The sequence below is a fragment of the Gymnoscopelus braueri genome (genome assembly GCF_963280865.1).
Source record: "Gymnoscopelus braueri genome assembly, chromosome: 5".
Taxonomy (NCBI): Eukaryota; Metazoa; Chordata; class Actinopteri; order Myctophiformes; family Myctophidae; genus Gymnoscopelus; species Gymnoscopelus braueri.
The window spans coordinates 26,188,768-26,209,673 of record NC_137606.1 but is presented as its reverse complement, the minus strand read 5'-3'; the positions used below and the strand labels follow the sequence as shown (position 1 = coordinate 26,209,673).

General features: G+C 40.3%; 2 protein-coding genes across 2 annotated transcripts in view; one reads left to right on the top strand and one right to left on the bottom strand.

The window, feature by feature from the left end:
• The window catches only part of stx1a (syntaxin 1A (brain)), a gene marked incomplete at its 3' end in the record, with an annotated part of 67,000 nt that extends 66,490 nt beyond the window's left edge, over window positions 1–510 (top strand). The window contains exon 11 of the mRNA XM_080429149.1: window positions 433–510. Within this exon, the coding sequence (XP_080285275.1) occupies window positions 433–510 (78 nt within the window). The remainder of the gene's footprint in view (window positions 1–432) is intronic.
• A 4,139-nt stretch (window positions 511–4,649) lies between these two features.
• On the bottom strand, window positions 4,650–15,818 carry rabgef1l (RAB guanine nucleotide exchange factor (GEF) 1, like). The gene is given in 10 exon segments (XM_080429673.1): window positions 4,650–7,134; window positions 7,266–7,522; window positions 7,682–7,773; window positions 9,090–9,222; window positions 9,342–9,423; window positions 11,929–11,996; window positions 11,999–12,100; window positions 13,711–13,883; window positions 13,974–14,165; window positions 15,471–15,818. Coding segments are annotated over 9 exon segments (1,512 nt in total). The 5' UTR covers window positions 14,150–14,165; window positions 15,471–15,818; the 3' UTR covers window positions 4,650–6,705.
• Between the last annotated feature and the right edge of the window lie 5,088 nt (window positions 15,819–20,906).

Sequence of the window (20,906 nt, the reverse complement as noted above, 5' to 3'; positions counted from 1 at the left end):
TGTAGCATGCGTGTGGTGGTCTCATTTTGCATAATATATACACCAACAGCATTATCCAAAAACGCAGTTATCAACTGGATCATTACCCTCATCATTTAGCAACCTGTTGCCACAAATAGTCAAGAGATGCAGTATAATTGGACGGACAACTCTGCCACCTCCTGGTTCATATCTGTATTGTCGCTCATGTATCTCATAATCCAAATTGACTGAGATTGATTGAATATAATGTTCATGATTATCTCCCCCATAACCTGAACCAAATTCAATCTTATGATTATAGTGTGTAATGACATTGTTTGTTTCATCGCTTGTAACATTCTTTGGTTGTTTCTTTTTTCTTTTCTTTACACTCACTTGATCTGTCCTTCGTCCATTTATCATCTACTTAACTCATCCCTCTCTCTCTCTCTCCCCCTGCCCCCTATACAGAAGATGATCCTGATAGGAATTTGTATTGCAGTCTGTGTGATCATCTTCACCATTGCCCTAGCAGCTGGACTCAGTTAGATCCCTCAGAAATCAACAGATCTTTTAGTTTAGATTGTGAGACAGGGTTTAGAGACCCTGTGCCCTTCGTGGTACAAAGGCCCAAGACCTTCTGTCCATCATGGGTCTGTCCCAGTCTACCTCACAGGAAACGCATTACGCACTCCCATAATCTTATTTATTCAGTCATTTGGGTGTATAGTTTCCATAATATGGACAGTAGTCAGTACCTACAGTACTGATAAACAGCATGTTACAGTATACTTGATTGCGCACTGGTATTGCGTACTGAAAACAGCAGATCTACAAGCTCACAATGCATCCTGCTGCAACTCATTGTGAGCTTGTTCCCCGCTGCGCAACGAAGTATAACGTGGCTTAACCTGTGACAATTTGCAAGCGGGAGCCCCATAGTACTATTACAGGAACTCTCTGCACTGCTTGTCATTCATTCATCAATTGTATATTCATTTTCTAAGATGTCGGCATGAAAGAGTTGTTCACTATGAGGAACTCCTCTGCTGTTTTTGGTGCCTGTGCTTGTGGTGGTTGTCATGATTTATACATAGATTTGTTATGATGCATGTTCTATCTACATAGCTTATTTCTACAAAGCCATAGATATCCAGATTAGGCAAAAAATGTAAGATAACTTTGTAAGATAAGATAAAGCAATATTTACAAAATGCAGGTACGGTATGTCACTTACAGTACTTTTTTTTATTTGAGAAAACCAAACCAACACATTTTTCTTCCAGTATTTATATTCAGACTATGCTGATGAGAAACCTGATAATAATATTGTCTCTGTGAACACAGGTTTCACAAAAGTAAAAGTTAGTTAGTTTGTAATTAGCAATAGTAAGACCAGTGACAAAGACCAGCAATAGAGGTTTACTGTTACTATCTAAGAAGTATAGATGCTAAAATATAGAAACTGTCCAAAGTGAAGTTTACTCTAAATGCAAACATCACTGTCACTCCTCCATAATAATCATTGGCACAAATGGTTTTCTTATCATCTTTTTGGTCTTCTTACATTTGATTAAAGTATTGATTGATATACAGCAAAATCTGCAGTGTTCATTTAACACATGTGAAAATTGTCCTGGCCCATTTGTACACTCCCAGAGTAAGACTGAGGATTTGACTGTGTAACACATAATTTAGTTGGATCATTCTAATCATTTTTTTCCTACTCCCCATTTGCTGCCGTGGATTAATTGTTTCTCTTCTTGACATGCAATGCAGAAGAAAATAATGATCATTATATGCTGTGTGGTGCTAGGAATTGTTATTGCCTCTGTTATTGCAGGGACAGTGGTCTAACACCCCCCCTCCTCTACACACACACACACACACACACACACACACACACACACACACACACACACACACACACACACACACACACACACACACACACACACACACACACACACACACACACACACACACACACACACACACACACACACACACACCTTAATATCTCTATACGTAAAGAAAGAGTATAAGCTGAAGGCATACGCAACACAGAATTCCTGTTGTCAAGAATGCAATCTACAGTATAAACCTAGATATACACTCTACACACAGTGTACAGGGCAAGAGGTGTTTTTCGCATGAGTTCCTTGTAAATCTGTGATGCTGCAAAAATGTGATTGTTGATTGTTGTTCAAGGTACGATGTTTATAAAAGTTTAATAATTGAAGGAAACTGTAAAAGAAAATGCTATGTAACAAAATAGTATTACATTCCAACTTCCAGATATACATTTATTTGGTTGTAATGTCTATTTTGTATTTCAAAGGCACAGTGACACGTTACCTGCAGTGTTTCCAAAGCCACGGCTATAGGTATACCTTTGCTGAAGCATCTGTTGGTTTATTTTGTATTTATTTTTTATTTTTTTACCCACCCAACCTAACTTTATCTGGTGACCTCTACCTCCCTTCAAAAGCCCTGCATGGTTCAGTTGATGGTAACTGTTTTGTATTCTGTGGCAAGTGGAAAAGAGGACAATTATGCTGCTGTGGGTTGTACTGTTTTATTGTCTAAATTTGTCACCCAGCCAAATTGTTCCACATACTGTAGGTGTTGATCTCATGCCTACTTGGCCCTTGGAAGCAGTATTCCATCTGGCCTCATCACTTGCAGAGTGCATGTGTTGTGTGTGTGTGTGTGCGTGTGCGTGCGTGCGTGCGTGCGTGTGTTGTGTACAGTGTGCGTGCGTTTGTTTGTAACTGTGTGAGTTATGAAAACGTAAGCAAGTGAGTGCTTGTTACTAACCACATGTGTCTTTGTTCTCTATAAAGTGTACATTCCTTCAAGGTTACAAAGCTCTTTAACACTGCCAATATGTTCAAATGACATAAGAAGATTAAAATGGTTGGTTTGATACAGTAGTTCTGTAATGTATGTGAGAAACTCTTATTTCGATCTTGTTCAACCCTATTGTAAGCTTTCAAACCGACTGTATCTTTTTGCTGTGCTCCTCTTTTTGTTTGTCCGTACATTCAATCAATCGCAAAAACAAGCATGAATTCAAATTTGCCATGTAAAAGTCTTTCATATAAGTTTGCCAAATATGGTGACCAACTACAGCCATGTTGCCTACTCAACTTGTTGCCTTTGTGTTGTGATGACATGGTTTTATTTACTCTGAATATTTGCTTGTTTTGATCTTATTCGTTTTTTCTGAAGTAAAGTTTGTCTTAACATTTAATGTTGATTTTGCGCTTAGTTTTTAATTCAAAGTCTGAGACTGAACAGAGATTTGGTTCTTCCTTGGCCTACTGGGAGAATGCCTTCAAAGTTTCTCGCCGATCGTATTTCGTGCAAAATGGAATGGGCCCCTACCTCAAACTTTGAAAGTCAGTCGTAGACACTAAAAATAACATTCTTTGTATGTAGTACATTAGTTTGTGGTTTCGAACCCAACCATGGTCTTCTTGCACAATTTAGGCTACAAGATGGCTCCTTGAATAGTGGTTAAACCACATTGACAATTCAATTAAAATCAACTTGACTGACATATTACTGACACATGTTTCAAATAGTATTTTTGAAATTAGGGGTTTGAATGTTGGTTTGGTGGGGCAGTCAGGACAATTAGTGGGGCACTGCCCCCCATTCTTATGCCTAGAACTGGCCCGCTTGCTGGGCAACATTCATGTTCCTCGGAGTCTAATGTTATAGCCTACTAGGAACATTAAGTATAGTTCAATCAACCTATTAAAATCGATTGAAGTATTTTTGCTTAAAAATGCTTACATCAACTTTAATGGGAAAATATTCAATATTATTATTTTGTAAAAAAGAAAAGAAAAGTTCATTGAGGTAAAATGTGCATTGATGAAACATCCGAGGATGATAGCAGTCAGGCAACAGGTCAAAATATGGACATGAACAAATTGGTTCTGTTGTGTCTGATGTCACATACCCATAGGGAGAACCCTGCCCCCCTAATTTAGTCATTATGGCAATTAATTCCTCCCCACACACATTTATGTGTATTGTGCTGTTGTATCCTATACCGGCTGGCTCACCTGCCAATGAGGAGCCGCCGACGGGAGGACAATCAGGACAGAGCCTCCGTCTTACTCCTCCCGAACAACACTCCCCACTGACAGGTGCCGCCCCAGCCCGTAGGAATACGTGCAGTGACAATTATCACCCTCCCCGCCTGGCCATTTTGTGAACGGAATCGATGTCATGTGAGCGTTTGACTTTAATTTAAATGACTATAGTATGAGATTTGGGGCATTTAAGTATAGTATGTAATAGTATTGTATGTTTTTGGCTAAATTGTATACTATTGTGTATTTTGGGTGACATAGAACAATATGTTTTTGGATGACATACTGCACACATTAATATGGTAGTAATATGGTATAGTATGTCAGATTTTGGGTGACATACTGGTAGTATAGTATATTCTTATACAATACTGTTTTCTTGTATAGTATTGTATAACTATTTTGGACAAATAATCAAAAACATGAAGATAAAGGTCAATTTCAATCACATTTTGTGAGTATTGAATTTGGAAAATATTTCAGTTTGATTTAAAATATTTAATATTTTCTTGCAACACCACCCACCTACCGACAGTCATGGTAAATTATATAAATTAATTAAAACTGCTGAGAAATACATGCCTTTTGAGTTTTTATTTTTGCTATTATTATTCACTAACACAAACCCATGGATGCTAATAAAATAACACGTCCCGAATAAGTTATATTTAAATAAAACATGGCATTGTCTAACTTATTCCTCCATAATACAATAACAAACCTATAAGGTTACAATAGTTTTGTTTAAACTTCAAAAATACCTGATGAATGGTTTCTGCATACAGTGCAATAGTCAGTTATTCAAGCTTAATACATTAACTGAATTAAAAGGAATTTGGCAAACTATACTTTGATTGCACCTGCACACTGACTCCACTGCCATACATAAATTAAAATGTTAAGTCTATTTATCATAAGTACAAAAATAAATAATCAGAAGACGAACGTATCCTTTTCATTTCTTAAAGAGAAAACTCTGGACATTTCCATTACAGAATCTCAAATACATTCCGTTACTACCAAAGAAACAAACTGCTGGGAAATATCAGTTTACATGTTCTGGCGACATTATGGTTTCATGGTTGTAACTTCCTTCATTAAAACACACTTTGAGAGCTAAGATCATAAAAGCTTAAGCTAAACCAAGCTTGATAACAGGCTGCTGCTCCTGTCAAGCAATAAGCTATTCAAGAATGAATACATGTCTATAGATTAAGATTAGAGGAATATTACCATTTACGATTTAGGCATTTAGCAAACAGTCCAATATTTAGAATTAATGTCTGTATATGATGTTCATAAGCATGATTAGTACTGTAAATATTACAGGAATAATGTCTCCTATTGCATCCAGAAGAAATTCATACCCACTACTGTAGCTGTATAGAAAAATAAAATCACTTCTCTAAACCCAGCTTATGACTGGAGTGAGAGGTCTTGTCACAAAACAAAACATTATTTACACACAACTGTGGTAATGAAATGGATAAACATGTCCATGCAAGCAAACCAACATGCACTCGTATTCTCCCCCCTCGCTCTCTCTCTCACGCACACACACACACACACGTATGCAGAATAACAGAGTATAGTAGATACAATTCACATCAGTAGCATTAGTTAGAAGGGCATTTCTTAACATTTTCAAGCATTAATACCTCATATCCATTGCCAAATATTGGTTTTACTATGCTGTTTGGAGGAAAATATCTTGCCTGAATAGTTAAAGGGAAATTCGACATTAAATACATATATACGCTGTATAAAAAGAGCAACTGAAGATGTAGAGGTCTTCTATTTCCACATTTGTGGTGGACAGCTAGCAAAAATGTCTAATGGTGATGTCATCACAGGATATTCCTGTTGTAGTCACAATGGAATATTAACAGTGAGCTTTCATACCAATGCACATCTTTCCGTGGAGGTCTCTTTGAATTGAAGACTAATGGTAAATGTTCACACAGCGTTTATTTACCAACTGCCACTGACTTTAACCAAAGGGGATAAGGCCGTAATGATGAATAAATAAAATATTACTCTGAGCAATCTGAATGGTAGAGTATGTTAATAAAATACAAATATCACACCTGCAGTGGTTGAACATCTCTCCCAACCACTTCTGGTTGGTCTTCTCTTCTATTGAGAAATGTCAACTCTGGTGTCCACCACAACATCTCATACCTATTGGTTGACAATGGCAATAAAGTTATTTGAAGCAGACGGCCATAGATTTTCAATCTTTTTTTCATGTCAGCACAAAATGTGCTCCAGGCGGCGTTTTTAAGAAAGCACATTATGTGGACATGGCCTATAGGTTTCTTTTTAAGAGTCTCCATTTTGCACCTGCACCCAGTGATCAAGGATAAATCTATCATTACGTATCTGATTTTCCAATATCCTCAGACCTGAATAGCCCAGAATCATCACCAAAAGACATGTTATGTGTGGCTGTGATAATAAGCATAGGTTTTTGGGGGTGGATGACAGAAACATAACTGAATCACATCAACCATTTATATTATCCACATAAATGGGGAAAGAATGACGGACAATGAATGCTGACAGGTACTGAGGAGCAGAGAGAGAGGGGTTGGAGAGTAAAGCGTTAAGATGGGTTTTCAGCTGTGCTCGTGCATCACCCAGCAAACAACTGCGGTGTCAGTGGTGGCGGAAGGAGGTCGCTCTCCACATTATCAGAGTCAATTGCTGATGCTGCTGCCGATGTCTCAGGGTCCGAGGCGGGATTCTGCGTCTCCGATGGAGACCTCTCCAGGAGGTCCTGCACCTTGTGCTCTACTCCATCGGTCCAGTCAATGAGATCGCTCTCGAGCTTGTGAGCCCCCTCCATGACCCGCTCCTGTCGCACCCCCAGCCCCGTCAGCAGGTCTAGTCGCTCATGGACCTGGTTCAGGGCCGTGGTGCTGCTTGAGGGATTGATTGAGGAGGCGTCTGAAGGCCCTGGCCGCTGGGGAGATGTCTGGCCAGACATATAGAGCTCAAAATCCTCAGAGCTCAGGTTCAGAGACTGGCCGTCCAGCTTCTCAATGAAGGCCACGGCACAGCACTGGAGGAGGTTGTCGGGTGCAGGGGAGATAGATAAGATTGTAAACATCAATCAAAATGGGCTTTTTCTTAAAAATGTATTTACACACCAAAAGGTGAGGCCCGTAAGCACATTGACACATACAGTCTTACCAAGTTAGTGAAGTAGTAACCATCTTCTCCAGTCATGATTCTGCTGGGGTTGCAGTAGCGGGTGATGTACTGGATGTTGGACTGAAGTCGTGGAGGATTTGCCTTCAGCACGATGTAGATGAGCGTGGGGAGGAAGTCATCTGCAGATGCTGCCTCATTCTTGGTGGCATTGATGGCATTGAAGATGTGCTTGCTGCAGCGAGTGATACATGCCAGCTTCTCCTTAGGTACACGCTTTGAGTCCATCTCAATAACATCTGGGGGAAAAAAACTTTTTTTTCAACGTGTTGCTGCACAAAAAAGTGTTGTTTAACACTTTTTACAGTTGAAAATATATATTTTATCAATACACAGTGTTGATTGACAAAGTATATAGCCTTAATATACAGGTTTCAGGGGATGAAAAGAAACCTCACCTGTGATGGCTTTAACAACACTATCAGACACCGCTGGAATCTCCTCATCCACAGGAACACACAGCATCTCAATGGTGACCCAGTGCAATGCCCTGTGACATGGCAAAAGTTGGGATTAAAATCTCCCCAACCTATATTTAGTCAATTTGCTTGTAAACATGTTGTATTTGGACGAAAGAGTATGTTGACAGCTGATCCACTTAAATAACATAGTTTCCTTTCCCCCTTAATTGTTTTTTTTATTAAAATCGTGGGACACATCGGTAGATGACCAGAAAGTGTGTCGACCACAAACATGCATTTGCAACATCTCGGTTTGATTCAAGCTGGAGATCTGGGCTGCACATTGTTCTCCATCTCTACCCTCAGTGTCCTGTCTCAATACACTATCTACAGTAAATCAAGAGCCTAAAACAAATAGAGATGAGGTTCTTATGCGGGACAAGAAATGTATTCATTCATGCCACAAAGGAAAATCCTTGACATAGTAGTTCACTTTTCCAGAAGGTGGCATTCCCGTTTTCCTGTTCCAGGTCAGTTTCTCGTCATTTGATTGGAAACACACAACGCCTTCATGTGTTTCAGGTTCAAATCTGCTGCTGAGCCAATCAAATTAACATATAAGAAACTGACCTGGAACAGGAAACGGGAATGCCACCTTCTGGAACAGGAACTACAGTCATGTACAGAGGCGATTATCATCATTAAAGGACAACTTCACCCATTTTCCACCGATTTTCAACCTCTTCATATAATAGGTCCTCTAATGCTCATTATAATATGGTAATGGTACTATACCATGAGCATTAGTGGGGACCAGTTATACGTATGAAGATGGGTGAAGTCGTCCTTTAAGTGAAACAAGCAAACCTTTAGCACCAAATCTGAGCTCACACAGCAATCAACAGAAACACATCTGGGTAAAATGTGTGTGGAACCGTGGCTAACATTGGCATATCCAAGAGAGACTTGCTTCTATTTAGCCAATCTCAAAATAGATTAGATAGCTATTCACATGTTTTCACGTGTTTTACCGCTATGGTGCAACGTGCCAATCACATGTTTCACGTGTTTTTGATTATTTTTTTTTAACTGGAGAAAAAAAATTCAGAACCCAAGATATCATTATCTGAAGATTTGCAGCTCCATCCACTCCTTGTTTAACTTATAACTGAAAAAGGCTGTATCTCGCTTCCTAAGCACTTTTTTTTTTACTTTGAAAAAATCTCTGGCACTGGGACAACATAGACAGAAATAATTCTGGCACTCAGTGAGTTAAAAAAAAACTGGTTTGTGTAAATACAGGCACATTAATTCCCCATGTCTTTGAAATCATGCGAAAGGCAAAAGGTACAACTGGTCTAGGATAAGGGAGTTGATAACACCATGTTTCTGTACGGTAAGGCACCTGATTCTCTTCTGAGTGGTCAGGTCCTTCTTCTCGTCATCTGTGGTTTCAGGACAGAAGGCTTCCTCGTATAGACGAGTCATCATATACTTCTCTACTTCATCCATAACACTCTCCACATGATCCGACGAACCTGGGGGCAACACATATACACACACGCACCATGAAGGACCATTCACTCTTTGCCACTCATGTGTGTCAATAGAATTCAGACTTTCATACACAGGTAGTCATAAACAGGACAGCCTGTACCTTTGAATTGGCCCAGCAGGCGTTCTGAGAGGTTCTGGTAAAAGTCCTGGACACATTCTGACAGCTCATCAGCACCCACGTCCTAGAGAAATGAATGGTTCAACAATTAACTCTGATCAACTATTTGTTACAATCATAGCAATAGTAAACATGGGTAATAATATGTCATAAATAGTTTTTGCATCATTTTTAAGACTATGTATTGAGGTATTTCTGTTTCACAGGACAGTGAAGACAGAGAAGATGGGCAAAGATTAAGGATTTGCTGTGCGGTGTAGGTCCAGTGTAGGACCTGTGGATAGTGCATGAACTTTTGGAACCACCAGGTGTCACCCCTGAATTTAGTACATGACAAATAGCCTGGGATCAATACCGTTTTTTACCGGCTTTGAATGCTATCAATGCATTGAATGGGAGATTATCACGTTTTATCAGACCATTGAATGGGTGAGTAGGTGACGAGTAGGCGATATACTGACCTACCCGCGATTTATCAGACCATTCATTGGGCGTAATCAGGAGCTACTGACCTACTCGGAGGCGGAGCAGTCTCCACAACATGATTTACGATTCTGTGCCTATCGGTACATAACTCCAACGGCGCTGAGTGGGCTCAAGTGAACGTCACAGCGTTCGGGACGGCAACTTGCTCGCTTTAGCTCGCTCGGTGGTCCCTCACGTGGTTCCAGTTCGCTTGAGACTGCGCGCCTCCGTCATGGTCCGAAACCAAAACCCAAACTGAACTTTTTAAGTCATCTCCGTTGGTAGGTCATTATGTCTTGATAACACCCAATGAATGGTCTGATGAATCACGGGTAGGTCAGTATGTCGCCTACTTCGCCCATTCAATGGTCTGATAAAAGGTGATAATGTCCCATTCAATGCATCGATAGCATCCGAATGGGGTGACCGTTTCGTGTTTCTGATCCGGTCTGGAGCGGATATAACTTTACGTCATCAGGCTGCCGGAACACAGGAACAGAACCTCCGGTGCTGTGCACCTCCAAAATGATTCCACTAGTTTAATATTTCTCGTTTCTTTTGGTATAATAATCGTTTGGTATGTCCATCTTTTATTCTAACTCGTAGCGCGACTAGCGAGACTTAACTAATTGATTCGCATTATGTGGGGAACAAAAACAATGCGACGCCAACCGGAACACACCACCGGAACACAATTTTATTTTATTTTATTTCTAAACCGGATCACACGGCTCAGTTTTAGAATGAATACCAGGCTCCGTGGTGGAAAGGATGGTGACGCGAGGTTACATGACAATACTTTTTCCATGACTTTTGTGAATTCAGGACCGACTTCAGTCAAACCAGGAGCGGAAGCTTTTTCATCGCTGTTTTATTGCAAAATAACATAAAATGGTCCGAAGTATGAGTAACAGCCTCATGAATAAAGCGAGTTGTGCTCCAGCAAGAGCTCATCTCTGACAGCTTGTTTGCAAATTACCAATACATTTTAGGTAAGAAACAGGCCATGCAGTTGCTCAATCTTAAAGTAATACTAGGTAACGTTTTCAACAAAACTAAAGTTAAATTGTATATCTTTTGTCAGTGGCAAAAGTTTCACAACACCCACTCCATGAATTTCACCCCCGGAAGCCTTTTATTTATATATTTTCTATTGAACGGTGAAGGGGGGGACTTTCCCGGGAAAATGACGTTCCTGGCCAACGTCATGACGTCGTGGCCGACGTCCCCAGGAACTACCGCAACGGTTTCCTGTTTGGCCAGGAACTACCGCGGTAATAGCAAAAAGGAACCTCACGCTGATGTTAAGAGAATGTAGGATTGGAAGATCGAAAAAGAACAGAAAAAGAAAGCACAGCTCATGGTAACTAATGCTCCACTGGCTAAGAGAAACGATCCGTAGATAGTATAAAACAATTAAAAGATCGCTTTTTGAAACGCTTCCGGCTTCCGGTGAAAACGAATGGAATTCTGGGTAATCGAGGATTACGGAAATTGTATGCAGTGACGGTAGTGACCAGCAGAGGTTGCTAAAAATCGTTATTTGGGATTCTGCATTGTACAACTTTAAACTATTCCACAAATGGAAACACAATTGGAGTGGTTATTAACCATTCGCATGACAGTTCTCTGGTGCCATGGAATTCCTAAATGTAAAATAAATAATAATAGTATAATATGATATTATTATTGCATGGGTTCAATGTGATCATTACACCCTTAATTTCTGACACTCAAACTTTCTAAAAAGTTGATCCTCGCTCCAGGCAAAATGATCCACCCTGCACTCTATGCAACAAACAGGCATTTTAGGCCAGTGTTTCCCAAACAATGGGTCGGGAATTTTTTTTGAGGGTCGCGAGTACATTTTTCAAAAGAATTTCAGAGATAAAATAAAATGAATAAATCCATTTAAGACAAAGAAGAAATAGTGAAAATAGCACAAGCTCACGATGTGTTGTGAGCTTGTAGATCGGCTATTTTCACGAATAAATACTGCTTAAGTGGTTAATTCATCATGGATTTTGGGTGAGGTTTGGGGTTAGGCAAATGTATCTTTTGGGTCTCATCTGAAAAGGTTTTGGGAACCAATCGTTTAGCTCACCCTTTTGTAGACCATACTCTCAGTGAAGGCCCGGCACTGTTTAAAGATCTCCCTGCCTGGCTTCAGGGTTTGAGGAAGTCAATGAACTCCCGAGTGGTGCGGTCTGTATCCACTGAGGGTTGTCTGCGCTCAGCAGAACTGGGACAGGACTGCGTCTCCACAGGGACCGGGTCTACATGAAGAGAACTGATGTTAGATTAAAAAGGTAAATATACCTGTATCTCTCTCTCTCTCTCTCTCTCTCTCTCTCTCTCTCTCTCTCTCTCTCTCTCTCTCTCTCTCTCTCTCTCTCTCTCTCTCTCTCTCTCTCTCTCTCTCTCTCTCTCTCTCTCTCCTCTCTCTCTCTCTCTCTCTCTCTCTCTCTCTCTCTCTCTCTCTCTCTCTCTCTCTCTCTCTCTCTCTCTCTCTCTCACCCACCTAACCACACCTCTGTCAATACCGTTTCTGCTAACCTCTCTAGACACAAACACCAGCCCCTGAGAAACACACCATCCCCTGAGAAACGGCTCCAAGTGGCTGACAGGCCCAGCTTTATGCACAGGCTTTAGGGGCTGCAGACCGGGGCACCAAGCACTGGAGGGCAAAAAAAAAGACCGGACTATTACAGTAACAGCGGGGGGAAACTAAATCGGTGCTGAAATGCTCACCCACTAATGAAGCGACTTTTTCTTCAGCAGCAGCCACTTCAATACTCCTCTCCATAATTTTATCAGAAAAAAATAGATTAAATAATTAACAATTCTCTAATAATTAATTTGACTAGGGTACCAAATGCAATAAATGCCTGGTAGTGTGCCTCCTGTTGCATAATTACTACAAATAAATAAACAACAATATATACCAAAGAACTATAGGTTGTGAGCTTCTTGGAAGCAAACATCTGCTCTGGTGATTTTTTCTTATGAAATAAACGTACTGTCTCCCATCGCTAATTAAAGTGAGCCATCACAACTTGTTCCACACAAATGTATATAGTGGGGAAAGCTTCCACATGTTTAGTAGAAAGTCTACATCAACCAACATAACGATGATTAAAAAACAGACTGCCAGGGTATAGTGTCTGATTTACAACTTAACAATAGCATAGTTACAAGCCAACCATTTAGTCGTTATGCCTCCCCACACACATTTCTGTGTTGTCACTGCTGTCGTATGCTACTGATTCACCTGCCAGGGAGAAGCCCCCACCAGGAGGACGTAGAGCTGACAGGTGCCACCCCATGCCCAAAGGAACACATGCAGTGACAATTATCACCCTCCCTGCCCGGCTTCCCTCCCTCGAACACGGGCCAATTGTGTTCACACACAGACGCCCGACAAAGCCGGGATGCACCAGTAGGTGGATTCGAACCCACAACCTCCGTGGTGGTGGGCCGGGACTTTGCCACTGCGCCACCCAAATGTCATCTTCCAACACAAGTTCTAAACTCCTAATTTCTATTATAAGACACTGACATTTTGAAAATATGCCTGATCAGATAGACCTGGCTCTGTGCAAAGTGTGCATGACTTGTCACATGCCATTATCAATGGTTATCTTCATGGTTAACCATGTGACCTCCTCCCCAATAGCACGAGGATCTAAGAGCTGTCTCAACAAGAGGAGAATAAAGTAACTATTACCAAACAACATCAACTAAAAACCCAAATTTGATATTTGATCAATATTTGAGGACACAAACAAGCAAAGGAAGCAAACGACAATCATGTAAATGATCTGCAATTGGTAATGTAGTAAATGTACAACCCGTTATAGATTAATACAGTAGATCATTTGTGTACCTCTTTTGGGTGGCGTTTTTGAAGATGGTGTGAAAAACTTTGTGACTGTATTAACTTTGCTGGACTTCTCTTTGGTTTTTCTTTCTTCAAACTTGCTGAAGGGGGTAATGGCGGCTGGCTGTGCTCTCTGTTGTCTACTGCTGGCATAGGCCTCTTCCTCTTCCTTCTGCAATCTGACAGAGAAACATCAAATGGTCACTACATCAGTTTGATGGACAAAGTGTCCAGTGTCCAGAGAAAAACATATTAACACAAATACACACCTTTCAGCCAGTGCCATATCTTCTTGAATCTGTTTCTGTCTGTCTCGCTGATTGTCCTCTCGCCAGCACTTTGAGCACAGCCCATGTGCTGTGTTGCCGTAGAAACCGCATCCCTTCTTGCACAGTAGTTCCGACTGGTCCAGATGGAAGCCACGGCGTTCTGACAGCTGGCTCATCCTCCCTTTCTCAAATCTAAGAATAATGATGTGAACGTCAGTAGACTGTTTTGAGAAGTATTGAGAAGCCACATCATCATAGCAGCCTTCTTCAAAAAGGTCATGTAGACCAGGGGGTTCTTTCTTTGGAGTGTAAAAATGAGTAATAGAATTACCCAAGTCTTCTGAAGCCAATCACACTGTGAGTTGAAAATACCTACTCTGTATATTTACACCATGATTTATTGCATGCTCTGCAAAATCTTCCCCACTTCCGTGTTTACAACCACAGGGTCTGTATACACTCCTGTGTACACATTTTCAGAAATGTAATAGGAGTCCAAATGTTGTATTTTTATATTTTCTTCTTTTCTTTTTTATGTACAGTAGCATAAATTGACCATGAAGTCCAATAGGGCTGCAACAGTTAACCACCTTTCCTGGCATCCCTATCTCAGGCATGTCATAACAGGCAGAAATTTCGTTTTAAAAAAAGTCAATCTACCAGCTTGCAGATGGGCTAATTTTTGTATTTGCATTTATTAAAAGACACCACATAATGCACCCTTTAGAATAGATGACAGAATTATTATAAGCATTTTTTTAAAGAAGGGAAAAAAAGGATGCTAGCAATGTTCAAATATCAACGTGTATTTTTATTATATTATATATTATTCAAATAAATATAGGCCTATCAATTCAGGGCAACCTTTACACGTTAGCATGCCCACTGCCAATACTTGCAATTATTTAAAACATGATGAACTTGTTTACTAAGTCCACGTGATAACTATAGTCTTTAACCAAATAACGGGGATATATGCTGCTGTCAAAAAAACAACTTATATCTGGTTTAACGTGAAACGAAGCGAGATTACCAAGTAATCCTGTATGGCAGCCACTATCCAGTGGTGGAAGAAGTACTCACATTTTCTACTTGAGTAAAAGTATCAATACCTCCATGTAGAAATAGTCTGTTATATGTGGAAAATAGCAGATCGTGGTGAGCTTGTAGATCTGCTATTTTCAAATAGCCAAACTAAAGTATATAGGGCTGTATGTTTTGTAATAATAATCTAAATCTACAAATTAACTAGTAATTAACATTCTCAAATAATTGTAGTGGAGTAAAAGTACAATATTTGCCTCTGAGATGTAGTGGAGTAGAAGTACAAGTATTGACAATTGGAAATACTCAAGTAAAGTACTGTCAAGTGACAGTAAATGGTACAGTACTTGAGTAAATGTACTTAATTACTTTCCACCACTGCACTTGGCGTTAGCCAAGGTTAGCTATCTGACACAAACTTGACAACAACACCGTATCAAACAAACTCCTCACCTCTTCAGAAGGTGTGTGAAGATGATGTCCTTATGGATAATATTCTATAGGTTCGTGCTGACAGATGTATCTAATCTCACACACACACACTGGCCTCTTCTCCACAGAGTATAAGCTACGGCTAATTAGCTTGTTGTGTGTCAGTTAACGTTACTTTAATGCTAACAACACCAGATGGTATTTTTGGGGTTCGTGTTGTCAGTCAAATATGTTCCCCATAAAACCGTCCGCACTGTCAGTGAGCTGTCAGCTAGAACTATAGAGCTCTTCTATTCTAAACTGTTGATGTTATTGTTACTGAAGTGGAAGGTTAGCTTCACAGCCATTTTGCGTTCGCCACTGCGCCTGTCTCTCTCTCAGTCTCTGCTGTTTTCTGCTGGGTGGGGGTGGGGGGCGGTGTTGCCATATTTTGTGAGAGAAATAAGCAACCAACAAGCCCAAAAGAAGCAATTTAGGGTTTAGGCTAGCCGTAGAATATGACTCTCGTAGATGTATTTTATGATTCTGATATAGAATGAAAATGTCAGAATCATAAAATACGGCTAGGTTAAGGTTTAGGCTAGCCCTGAAAAAACATGACTGTCATACAAGCGTCATGTGATGTGAACCATGGCTAGGTTTAGACCATGAGCACTTTCGTATGGTTACTTACACACACACACACACACACGCACGCGCGCGCGCACACACACACACACACACACACACACACACACACACACACACACACACACACACACACACACACACACACACACACACACACACACACACACACACACACACACACACACACACACACACACCAGGGGCGTGCTTAATGATCAGGCAACCCCTAGGCAAACCCCAGTATGAGGCCCCTGGGTCGAGAGAGAGAGAGAGAGAGAGAGAGAGAGAGAGAGAGAGAGAGAGAGTGTGAATGTAGATTAGATTGTGCTGATTCAAATGTAAATGCAGCGTTCAAGAGTTGTCTCCTCTGGTTTGAGGGAGGCCCTAGTGTTGAGATCTCATGGGGCCCTCTGCCTATGTGGTGGCCCAGGCGGCCGAAAAAACATTTGAGAACCCCTGCTTTAGAGACATTCTCCAGCTCTTTTGTTTTCTTCTTTTAAATCCTCACATTCATTTGTTTTAAAGGGATATTTCGCTATCAAAAAAACGTTGGGTCATTTTATCGTCTACTCAGGCTTTTCTGAGACAGTTTTTAAATTGCTTGATTCAGTATTTAGATATTTGATATTCATTTTATCAGACACGCCCCCTTCCTATACAAACCCATTATAACTTCAAACTCCATTTTTAATCAGGTGACTCTGAGGAAGGTCGAAAGACCGAAACGTCAGTCTATACTTGCACCTAAATAAATAAAAGGCTTAAAAAGTCTGTGTTGCTCCAGCGTTGATCTCTTCTCCATTTTTAATACATTTTTTATGTTGTATTTAATTCTTTTCATTTTCCAAAGAATATATTAAAAATAAATGAAAAACAGTCTAGAAGGACAATATCAGTCACCAGAACCAAGGACGGGTGTTTCCGATGAATCTAACATGGTTAAAATGGTTTGTATAGGAAGGGTCTGATAAAATTAATATCAAATATCTAAATACTGAATCAAGCAACTTAAAAACTGTCCGGGGTGCTCCCAAAAGCCTGAGTAAGACGATAAAATGACCCAAAGTTTTTTTTTAAAGTGAAATATCCCTTCAAGTGTTAACGGTAACAATTATGCTGTCCGGCAGAAACCAGCTTATGCCATGTTGACGCTTTTGCATGTTTTTCCATAAATCAGGGCCATTGAACACCCTTTACGTCTGTGTGTTGGTAAAAAAAACAGGACCAGGTCATGGCTGCCAACTAAAAATGTTTTTAAAAAAAGAGATCAAGCAAGACTATAACCAGGGGTCATCAACATGTCCGTACACAGACAAATGTGTCCGTGGCAAAGACTATTGTCTGTGGCATTTTTTTAAATTTACACACCATTATAATGTTCTTATTTAGTTTTCTTCAGAATATGTATGACTCTGATTTACTATGACACTATGTATGGCACATTAGGAGTCCTATAGTACTAGTGGTTCACAAATGTTTTATTTGCAAGGACCACCATAACTCTGAGAGTGTACAAATGGAACCAAATGGGGGTCCATTTGGTTCCATTTGTACACGCTCAGAGTTACAGACCTGGTATAAGGTCATTCAGGGCTCTTTCTGGTAATATTATTGTCCACTCATTTTGTATGCCCGTGGCAAAAATGGAATTGGAAATGGAAGAAAGCATGGTGATGACCCCTGCTATAACTGAAGAGAGATACCTCCTCCACCAACCAACCCCAGCCCCCATCCATCCTGAAAACTTGACCTCATAGCTTTTTAGATGTTGAGATGCTGAATTTCAATTAATAAACATGTCAAAACCTCTTTAAAAGTTGTTGTTTTTGTTTTGGTTGTGTATTAATAACATGTCCAAAATAGGACTGCTGGACACAACCATCCACAGGTTGAACTTCAATGTTAATGTTAATTTTAATACATTCTCAATGTGCTCCTGTGTGCTAGCCCACAGCTTGATAAACCTGGTTTAATGACTAGTTCTCACTGATAACGACCCCCCCCCCTCCGGGGACCACCAGTGGTCCTTGGGGGGTAGCCTACAAGCGGGGGGCAAAATTAGTTAACATAGCGTCACAATCATTTTAACCACTTAGCTTTGGCTATTCAAAAATAGCAGATATACAAGCTCATTGCACGGCACAGAGTGCCGCGCTATGAGCTTGTAGATCTGCTATTTTTGAAAAATCTTGAACATTTGTGCATATCTTTGAATAAAGCGAACATTTTTAACTCAAATAATTGCTTCTGGGGGTCCCTGGCACAAAACATTTTCAGATGGGGGTCAAATGTATATCAATTTGGCATGGTCCTTGGCATGAAAAATGTTGAAACCCACTTTTGTTCAGTAACAGGTGTCTCTCCAGCTCTCTATTAAATAGAAGATAGCTACAGTTTCAGGTTGGGATACTAATTGTTTGTAATGCTAACTAAGGATAATTCCTTTAACTAAATGCCTCAACTCCTACAATGCCAAGTGCTTAAGTTGTCAGGGTGAGGGGTCCCCATTTCAAATGTCATTATCTTGGGGGTCACGTCTGAAAAGTTTGGGAATCTGTAGTGCCACATTTTCTTATTCTTCTCCTGCCCAGTAGGCGGCGCGCCTGCTCATTGGAGTCGGACGCAACTTCCTTGAAATGCCAGACAAGAAGAACAACAAATCAGGGTTGCCATGTCTGCTTATTATAAGTAAGGTTTCTTGTAAATATTAAACGTTGCGGCGAGTTGCGTTTTTTGTGCCAGGGAGGACCCCCGCACCAGATTTGTGTTGTTAAAATGTTTCAAAGATAATAGCAGATCTAGCAGATCTACAAGCTCACAGTCACAACGTGTTGTGAGCTTGTAGATTGGCTCTTTCCAAATAGGCTAGATCATATAGGTTTAAAGTGCTCATGTGGCCTGCTTTTGGGCTTGTTTTCCTAGACCTGGTTGCTTATTTCTATCACAAACCCTGGCAACACAAAGCTAGTACCACAATGCAGTAGTGAAAACAGCATGGTGTGTTGACTGACTGTTGTTGACACTTTAAAATACCATAGATTTATATCAAAGTAAAATGCAAAGAAAAGTAAAACGTGTCGTTTCTAAACAGTGTCGTTGTTAAGCAGCAGGAGGACGTTTGTTAGCAGCTCAACCGCTGAAACACAGCAGGTATAAAGATCAACTCATTCAGGTTGTTTTGCATCTATGTTAGCCATGGTTCACATCACGTGAACCGAGAGTTCCTGCTTTAGAGTGGTGTTCGATTTTTTTACATTTACAACTCTCACATGTACATAAACGTTCACATTTCAAATATAAAGTGCTGACCCATGAGCCACGGATGTTACAAGTTGATCCGTTCCGCGATAAGTACCCGTATCTCCCGTATTGTTCAATAAAAAGCATTTTAATCCGATTGTCGGCCATTTTCTCAAAATGTTCTCCACTAATGGTTGGGAGGTGTATTGCACTCTGATGATCGGATTAAAATGCTTTTTATTGAACAATACGGGAGATACGGGTACTTATCGCGGAACGGATCAACTTCTAACATCCGTGGCTCAGGGGTATAAAGCACTTCTGAACGTTTATGTACATGTGAGAGTTGGCAATGTAAAAAAATCGAACACCACTTTAAACCAGGAACTGTCGGTTCCATGACTGTCATGTTTCAGGGCTACCTCCATAGCAGCAGTATACATGGTTTTGTTGTTGTTGACGTCACGTCACTATTGTCATGGTAACCCTATAGTTACATCAATGCTACATCATTACAGTGGATAATCTCCATAATAAGCAATGAGGTGCAAAGCAAACGTATCCTGTAAACCAGTGTTTCTCAAACTTGTTCATGTCAAAGACCCCCAAATTGACCCCTTATTACCCCGCGGACCCCCATTTGAAAAGATAAGCCGGAGACCCCAATAAGAGAAGGTTTTTACGGCTCTCTAGCAGTGATTCTCAACCATTTTAATTTCAAGGACCCCCAGTTTGACATGCATTAGGGCTACGGACCCCCATTTAATGGCATTCATACCTCTGGGACCCCGATTCATATTTTAAAATCAATGTTAATTTAACTCTGAGAGTGTACAAATGGAACCAAATGGACTCGTTAGGGTCCATTTGGTTCCATTTGTACACTCAGAGTTACAGACCCATAAGGGTCCATTTGGTTCCTGTCCATCATTTAGCTGGGGACCCCCTGGAACCCCCTCAAGTACCCCTGGGGGTCCCCAGACCCCACTTTAAGAACCACTGCTGTAAACCACCAGTAGTATCTTTACTCTGTCAGACAGAGTCTGTCTGTATAGTCCATGAGCCAGACAAGATTTCATTATCGAAAGAGTGGGCAAATCCATACCTATATTAAATTGTTCATAGGGTCAATACGAGTAAATAAATATATGATAACCTCTCCACAGGAGCAGCTTTTTCATGGTTATCACACATTTTGTTATTTTCCCCATACGTACATGACAGGTGAAAAAATGACAAAATTAAAAAAAGAGTTATCATAATGAAACTTCCTGAGTTGATTACTTACATGAAGACAATGATTTATCGTATTACAAGTTTTCTGAAATTGTATATTTAAATATGCAAATTAGGCATTAGGAAAATATGCCTGAATTTGCATAACTTTCCAGAATCAACTTTGGAACATTGGACAAAGCCAGAGTCAACATTCTTATTTAATTTTGTTAAGATGTTGGAGTCAAAGCTTTTTAACGAGGGAATATTCAATATCTGGCTCAATTTTGGGGCTCTGGCTCATGGACTAAATGCCTAATTTGCATATCTAAATATACAATTTCAGAAAACTTGTAATACGATAAATCATTG